This window comes from Pundamilia nyererei, unplaced genomic scaffold (genome assembly GCF_000239375.1).
Source record: "Pundamilia nyererei isolate P.nyererei 1_Seehausen unplaced genomic scaffold, PunNye1.0 scaffold00148, whole genome shotgun sequence".
NCBI lineage: Eukaryota > Metazoa > Chordata > Actinopteri > Cichliformes > Cichlidae > Pundamilia > Pundamilia nyererei.
This window is the reverse complement of record NW_005187549.1, coordinates 1,190,232-1,198,668: the sequence shown is the minus strand read 5'-3', so window position 1 is coordinate 1,198,668 and position 8,437 is coordinate 1,190,232. Positions and strand designations below refer to the sequence as shown.

General features: G+C 41.1%; 2 protein-coding genes across 3 annotated transcripts in view; both read left to right on the top strand.

Annotated features, from left to right (window-relative positions):
• The window catches only part of ints3 (integrator complex subunit 3), a 15,938-nt gene extending 12,824 nt beyond the window's left edge, over positions 1-3,114 (top strand). The window contains exons 20-28 of the mRNA XM_005744699.1: positions 158-226; positions 306-381; positions 469-582; positions 657-705; positions 807-974; positions 2,061-2,161; positions 2,244-2,316; positions 2,392-2,548; positions 2,624-3,114. Coding sequence (XP_005744756.1) covers positions 158-226; positions 306-381; positions 469-582; positions 657-705; positions 807-974; positions 2,061-2,161; positions 2,244-2,316; positions 2,392-2,548; positions 2,624-2,701 — 885 coding nt within the window. The 3' untranslated portion in view covers positions 2,702-3,114. The remainder of the gene's footprint in view (positions 1-157; positions 227-305; positions 382-468; positions 583-656; positions 706-806; positions 975-2,060; positions 2,162-2,243; positions 2,317-2,391; positions 2,549-2,623) is intronic.
• Positions 3,115-6,770: 3,656 nt separating this feature from the next.
• The window catches only part of LOC102199690 (C2 calcium-dependent domain-containing protein 4A-like), a 2,974-nt gene continuing 1,307 nt past the window's right edge, over positions 6,771-8,437 (top strand). For both annotated transcript variants that reach the window (XM_005744698.1, XM_013913741.1), the window contains exon 1: positions 6,771-6,882. The gene's annotated coding sequence lies outside the window, so the exon portion shown is untranslated. The remainder of the gene's footprint in view (positions 6,883-8,437) is intronic.

Here is an 8,437-nt window from a genome sequence, read left to right as displayed (position 1 = left end):
GAATATAACAGTAAATACTAAATGTTAAACATTATTGTGCAGCACGTAAGATCGACAGCGCACAGTGTGCTTTGAGGTAGGAGCCAAAAAGGGTGTAGTTTGTGTGTGTGAGCACTGAAAATGTAGTACTCTGATGAAGGTCCCTGCTCTTGTTCAGTTTCCAGATGAGACGCTGCGGAGTGGCGAGCTTCTCAACATGATCGTTGCCGTTATCGACTCCACACAGGTAATAAACCTGATCGGTGCGTCCCCGCTGCTCTGGCTGGGAAACCATGTCTCATCTGTGCGTGTTTGTGTGTGTGCAGTTACAGGAGCTGATGTGTCACGTGATGATGGGGAACCTGGTGATGTTCCGGAAAGATTCTGTGCTCAACATCCTCAGTGAGAAACTCGGATTAAAAGTTTGACTCTTCAGTTTTTCGGGCCATGGTCCATCTTCATTTGCTTGTTTATCCTCGATCTCCACAGTTCAGTCACTCGAGTGGGAGACCTTCGAGCAATATAGCACCTGGCAGCTGTTTCTGGCCCACAGCATTCCCCTGGAAACCATCATTCCCATCTTGCAGCACCTCAAATACAAAGGTGAATAAATCCTCAATAGACAGGGACACAAAGCAAAGGAAAGATTGTAACCTTCCTTTCTGTTTATGGTTCAGAGCACCCTGAGGCCTTGTCCTGCCTGCTGCTGCAGCTTCGCAGAGAAAAGTATGACACATAGCAGACACCCCATTTCACATGTGTTTCTGTTCCGCATTTGAGCTGTGTTTCTGTGTCCCTGTTAACATCCCTTCATGTTTTTGTGACAGGCCCAGCGAAGAGATGGTGAAAATGGTCCTGAGTCGTCCCTGTCACCCAGAAGACCAGTTCGCCACTAGCATCCTGAGACACTGGGCTACCAAATACGACGACACACTGGCAGAAAACATAAAGGCCCAGCTGATCAAGAACAACAACCAACCCCGGAAGAGACAGAGGTAAGCACAGAGAGTTAACCACAAAAAGTGACTAACGTAGAAAGAGACTGAGTTGAGGGAAAAACTCTAAAAAAAGACAGGTAAGAAAAGAAAAACAGATGAGGGCACAAATAGATGAAAGAGAAAAAAAGACAGAAGAGGTTAGGATAACGTAAAAACAGAAATTACAATAAAAAGGACAATTTGAAGGCGATGACATAAGGACATAAAAAAAAAAAAACAGGTGAGGACTGTGAGTTCTGCCTGGGGCTCTCCCCTCTTTGCATCTGTACTTCTTGGGGCTCTCCTCAGCTGTGTCCCATATCAGGGGCTTCACACTTGCAGGACTCGGCCCATGCAGAGTGGGTTCTTCAAAGACCACAAGGCCACAAGTAAGTGGCTATATGATACAAAACCATAACATCCTTATAAAATATGATGTAACGCTGTAGATCAGGGGTGTCCAATTCCAGGCCTCGAAGGCCGGTGTCCTGCAGGTTTCAGATGTGTCCTTGATCCAACACAGCTGATTTAAATGGCTGAATTACCTCCTCAACATGTCTTGAAGTTCTCCAGAGGCCTGGTAATGAACTGATCATTTGATTCAGGTGTGTTGACCCTGGGTGATATCTAAAACCTGCAGGACACCGGGCCTTGAGCCCTGTAGTTGGACAAACCAGCTGTTGATGAACTTGCCTCAAAATATATAAAACGTTTTCAGACAAAGGAAATCAAATGTGCGGTAAGTTGCAGGATTAAAACACAAATTAAAATAAAAAATGTACATACTTTGTATCTGTAAGCAATTGGAACCTGAGCTGCATTAAGTCAGTGGTTCCCAAACTGATTTTGCTAGGCCCCCCTTTGAAAAATGTTCTTGTTGGTTTTTTCCCCTTTTCATACCGCCCCCCCCCCCCCACTTGTTTTCAAATTCAGGCACAAGGAGAACACATTTGTTGAAACCTTTGAATTGGGGCAGCCTTGTACGCCTTCAGATGCAGCCTTTAAAGGATGTAGCTCCTGAATTGGGACATGCCCCTCCTCTGTTCATCTGTACTCATTTCTTTGTCTGTAGTGTCAGTTCTGTTAACGTTATTCTGTCTTCAGTCTGCGCAGTTCGAGCAGTAAACTGGCTCAGCTGACCCTGGAACAGATCTTGGAGCACATGGACAACCTCAGACTGAGTCTGAGCAACACTAAGAACAACTGTCAGTACCCTCACACACAGTTCTCGATTGTCAACCAATTACTGATGACCTGAATGTGCTAATGTCTGTATGTCTCTGTCAGTCTTCACTCAGACTCCGATACTTCAGGCTCTGCAGCACGTCCAAGCAAGCTGCGATGAGGCCCACAAGATGAGGTACATTTACTCCCACAGACACACACAAACGATTACATCACAACACTGCTGTTTACGTCACATCTTCCCTGTCAGGTTCAGCGATCTGTTCGCCCTGGCGGAGGAATACGAGGACTCTCAGACGAAGCCGCCAAAGTCGCGCCGTAAAGCTCCAGCCTCGTCACCTCGTTCCAGGAAGGGAGTCGCTCCACCCACCAACAACGAGGAAGAAAGTGCATCCAGCAGTGGCTCTGTATGTACCCCCTCTATACAGGTTCCAGTCTTGTTTTGGTTCAGGTCTGTTTCTGATCTTGTTATGTTGTTGCAGGAGGAGGAGGACTCAAAGCCCAAAGCTCCAAAGAGGAAACGGAAAGGATCATCAGCTGTTGGCTCTGACAGTGACTGAAGGAACCTCCAAACAAGATCACATGCCAGCTGCTCCATGTACTGGGAGAGACCATGTCTCTTCCTGATGACATGCACTGACTGCTGCTGGGAGGTGGAGCTCTGAGATGCTGCCAACTTTAACTCCATGTGATGAACTGACTTTTAATGTGCTGTTTCCATGGAGACCAGCAGTCGAAGGTCACTGTGTGTGGCTGATCTCCCACAATGCACTGGGGGAAGGAGGAACTCAGACTGATTTTAACAGCAGACATGATGATGATGATTTTTGTTCCTTTTTGGGGGGGATGGGTTGTACTTTTTTTTGGAAAATCCTCACTTCTTGCTGTTTTTAGCGCCTCCTTCCTGTTTGGCTCCCTGCAGTAAAAGCTCCGTCATGTCAATGAGTTCTTTGTATAAAAACTGATGGTTGGTTTCAGACTCAGCTGTCTGTTATTGGGAGTTTGATGGGGGTGGAGAGGGTGGAGGGGAATGGGGTGTGCCACAAAGGTCCTTTTAACACCTTTTCGTGGCGTTCATCAGATGCAGGAGGGTAAAAAACAGAACAGACGAAGCAGCTCAGAAGTGAACTGACTTAAAGCTGGGTAATAAAACGGTGAGAGCACGGAGCAGCCAGTGAGGAGCAGTGATGTCATTGCATTTCTGTTATAGCTGGACTGAGCCAATAGCAGGACAGTTTCAGAATTAACCCATGTGTTGTCCTTGGGACATTTTTGTCCTCTGCAGAAATCTTTTGCTATCAAAAATGTGTTTTTTATTCATCAAATGGTCTGAAAATAACAGTTATTCAGTACTATGCTATGCATGATTGGAATAAGTTTTAAGTAATTTGTTTTATTTATGGGGTTTTTATTGGAGTTTACAACACCTGTTGTCCTCGGGGATGAAAATGTGCCCAAAGTACAAAGTGTTGCAAAGGGCCGTATTTTCACACCATACTGCTTTCAAACATCTTTGATCTTGAATCACTGATGTGTGGGGTCAATGGTCTTGCTTAAAGGTCATAACAACCACAACAACAACAACAGGCAGCCCAATGAGGAGGCAGGTGCTCTACATTCAATTCAATTGTATTTTTACAGCGCCAAATCACAACAACAGATGCATCAAGGTGCCTCATATTGTAAGGTAGACCCTACAATAATACATACACAAAGTATGCTCACAAGCCTCCATTGCACTGGAGGCTTGTGAGCATACTTTTTTTTTTTTTTTACCATGTTGAGCAAAGGAATGACCAGTAGAGCAAAGCATATATTGTCCTCTAGTATAATGAGGAGGACGAATCAACTTTCAGGAAGATCCAGGGTTAGAAGATAAAGAAAATATTGCCAATATTTAGATTACATGCTACCCTTTCTCTGAAAAAGCACATCAGCCTCCTGCAGAAGTGGAAGAAGGCTATGAAGTGAAGGAAGTGATGAAGAATCTGAACTATGTTCAAGTAGGTTCTCATGCATCCAGGACATGGTAGTCTGAGGAGCTTGGAAAGAAAGTGACTGGGCTTCTTGAAGTTTCTTGAATTTTCAGAATGTGAAACTGAAATAGAAGATGTGTCAGAGGACTGCACATCATCCATTTCAATTATGATGAAGACAAAGAATCAAGCAGGAAAGAGGAATCAGCTGAGACAGAGGAATATTTGCAGTAATGTGAGGAAACACTGATCTGGTCTTCTAACCTTCCCAGTGACAGACGATGCATGACTCTCATGTGCCTCAGAGAAAGACAATCTACCACAGTCCAAGCACATATGCCAGGTCCCATACTCCTTCAGTGGCTTTTCTACTCGAGTACTGAAAGCATTATATACAATGTATTCTGCTTGTATTATGCTTTTTAATTTTCAAATGCCAATGGATGCATCAGAGACCAAGTTGGGGTTCAGTAACTTGCCCAAGGACACCTAGGTAATAACTCCAGACTAGAGCACACAGAGATTGAATAAGATAAAAACATGGGCAGTATGTGATGCCAGGTACATGGAGTGTATGATGGCAAACCGTCTGGCCTGCAGTCAGGGCACGCGAGTTGTCCCTAACATTGCAGAAGGTTTCCAAAAGAAAACAATCACCAGTAACACCTTGTTTACTTCATATGCCCCATGGCCTGCAACTGCAGAAAAAGAGCTGTCCATGATGGGACCAGTACAGAGGAATAAACCTGAGCTTCCAGGTGACACGCCTTTGTTCTCATGAAAGTTTGCCTTCACTCAGACCCATCCCCTGGTGTTCCTACCATGCCAAAACAGAAAAATATCATGTAATTAGTCAGAATAAAGTTGAATAAGACCTTGAAACACAGAGATGAATGATCTTTTATACTTACTGCTTTATAAATAGTCAAACCAGTTGAGGTCATTTTTGAGCCCAAAGGACAACAGATGTGATTATTTGCTGCCAGTAAAACACTTGAAGTAGTTTAAAAACAGCTTCCCAAATTAACTTCGACATATACCCGTCTGTGATCATCTGTTAAAGCAACCAATTTTGGTTGTGAAAGGATAATCACAATAACTGATGATTTTATTTATTTTGTTACCTGAAAACACCTGAAACATTTCGTATAAATGAGGTTTTATCAGACATAAATTTGAAATGGAATAAAGAAATAGTGTCAAAGTGTTTGAATTAAGTTTTAATTAAAAGTGGGGGGAAATCCACTTTATATTAATTAAGTATCAATCAAACCAGATGGGGACATTTTTGGCCCCTGAGGACCACAGGTGTGATTATGTGCTGCCATTTAAAATTTGTAAGTGATTAAAAAAAAACATTCTCACTAAAAATCAACATACAACACTCTGTGGTTATTCAGATAGTCATAATAATATAAACATTTAAATACTTTATTGTCTCATTTTGTTTTCGCTCAAAAACAGAGTATACTTCATGTAAACAAGGTCGGGTGGCCCTAAAATGTAAAATGTAGGGTAAACTTTGTGTTAATGTGTTGGTCTTAAGTAAAACTAAAGTGTAACACTGAATTGATTGACAATTTATACTTTATACTTTAAAAAACACTCAAATGAAATGGGGACATTTTTGTCCCCTGAGGACCACAGGTACATGGAAATCGAGAGGACATTATGAGGATTAAACATCATATCACAAACTGCCCTGAGTAGGTTTAATATGAAGCCTGGTGTGGTCAGCTGATCATTACATTTCATGAATTCTCCAGTGTTCAAAGTTTTTAAGTTATGTGACCTCTGAAATAAAGAAAAAATACAGGGTGTATCAGAAAGAATCATCAGATTTCAAAGTACTTGAATTCTGCAACTGTTCACGGTAACCATTAAAACACATACAGCTTGAAAGAACATATTATGGAGTTTCACATGGTTCCTGGTGTTGCGCTAAAAAGTGATTTCTTATTTACCAAAAAACCTGCAGACCTGCTCACCATATGGGCTGAGTTTGACTGTCATATTGACATACGCTGTGTGTCTGGAGGGGACACATTTAGCACTTGTGAACATTGTAAATCTCTGATATACCGTGTATTAAAAAAAGTCAGTGAAAATGTCCAGATGTCTTTAAAAACATGAAATGAAGCAGGAGGAATATGGAGGTGGTCTTCATCTGGAAACCTGAAGAATATGAATGTAGTGTGGTTAAGTCAGCATGGCCCCACCCTCTTTGTGATAACTAAGCAGTTGTTTACATAAATCCTGTGTTATCAGAAAGAAACCTAAATAATGAAACATAAGCATGGGATCAATGTTGGAAAAAGCTCCTTAATCCAACAAAAAGTCACAGGGTTAGAACGGTCTGTGATATATTAACAGATTCATTGATACAAAAAAAGTGAAAAAGATTGTTCCTAAAATCAAATTCTTAGATCAGTGAAGGAGAAAACAGATTATAAACATGTAAAGGTTCCTAAAATGTGAGAAAGAAAAGATACAAAATAAAATGTCTTTTTAAAAGCATCAGACATCCAAAAGAAAACAAAGTAGAAAAAAAATAAATTGAGAGCCACGTAAATCAGATGATTCCACTGTAATTAAGGTGGACTACACCTTTAACAGGTGTGTGGTGTCATTGGCTGCTGCTCAAATACACCTGAGAGTGAACCCTGTGTGATAAGTTGAGCGTGTGCAGACAAACTATCAGGTTGTTCTGGAAGCCTGAAGGTGTGGATGTGCTGCCCCCACCTGAATGTTATATTGTCCATGAGGTGAGCAGCAACATGCAGAGTAATACAGAGATCTTCTGATGTGACTGTTTCTGCTAAGTGACAACTTTGACTTCAGCTACATTATGTGTATATAGAGTCTTCAAACCTCTTTAGTGTTTACAAGGCTTTCAAATGTTTGACTGCAGGACTTCCACACTCACGTTTTGTGAAGTACAGCCTCTAAATAGTTCCTGTTCCTGATAATTTGAGCACTTGCTCAACTTATCACACAGGTTTAACTTATCACACAAATAAACTGTTTGAGACACTTGGTGCACAAAGCTAACTAAATTCTAGTCCTTCAGTGTCTCTAAAACCTTCTCAGTCACTCTAGGAAATGCACACGATTTGTAATCAAAGTTTAATTGCTTTCATGAACTTTGTGTGCTTAGTCCTTGGTGAGTGAACCCAGTCAGGTCCGGTTCAGTGGTTCCAAAGATTGAGAGATGCTTGCCAAGACATCTGCCCTTTTTTTTTCTTCTCAGCGTCCCTGCAGCTTCAGAATTGCTGTAGATCGGGGTGTCCAACTCAAGTCCTCGAGAACTACTGTCCTGCAGCTTTTAGACACATCCTTGTTCTGACACACCTGAATCAAATGAATGGCATCAGGCCTTTGCCAAACTTGATGACATGCTGAGGAGGTAATCCAACCATTTGATTCAGCTGTGTTAGAGTAGGGATGCATCTAAAAGCTGCAGAACAGTAGCTCTCAAGGACTCGAGTTGGACACAACTGCTGTAGATGAAATGGTTCTGACCAAGAATTAAGATTTTTCCCAGTAACATGTTCATCAGAAGGTTGTGACTACAAAGTTTAACACAGCCAGCTTTGCGTTGCGCTGGCAGCTTAAACAAACCCAAACCACAGGTGAAAATAACAGTATTGTGAAAGCAGTTATCAACTCTGTTAAACTGGGCTCTACTTTTCTGCTTTGTATCATAAAATTGATCATATGGCTGATAAACATGTTAAATTTTCTGGTCTTCATGTGAATCGCATGAAGCGTGAATCTTTTTTTCCACTGCATGCATAAATCAATATTTTGTACACCAAACATGTAAGGTCAGCAAGACGTCCATGTGAATGAACACTTAAAAATTGCTGCAAGAAATTAATGTTTGCAGCTCTGAGTATGCATTTTTCTAAAATTGATAGTGATTTTATTTAATAGGGTTGAAACTTTTAAACCTCTCACAGGATTAGAATTTTCTCAAATGGTGTGAATGGATGATGGGATGAGCTTGAAGGGAGGAAAATTATTAAAGGGTTATTTTCCCAAACCATGAAATGTTAAAAGCCAGTCATTTAATATGTGATGTCACCACTGTTATGCAAAATAGATTAAATTGTACTTCAAAATAAAGCATTCCTTTTTACAATGACGCTTGCTAAAAATACAGTTTAGCTCTTGGAAAAATATTTTCCAAATGTGTACACTCAAAAAGCTTGGATGATATTTGGCACACATCCCATGTGGAAAATTTGGACAGAATTACTATAGCATAATGTCCTCTGCTTGACCAGAATTTTTTATTTTTATTTTTTATATTTATTT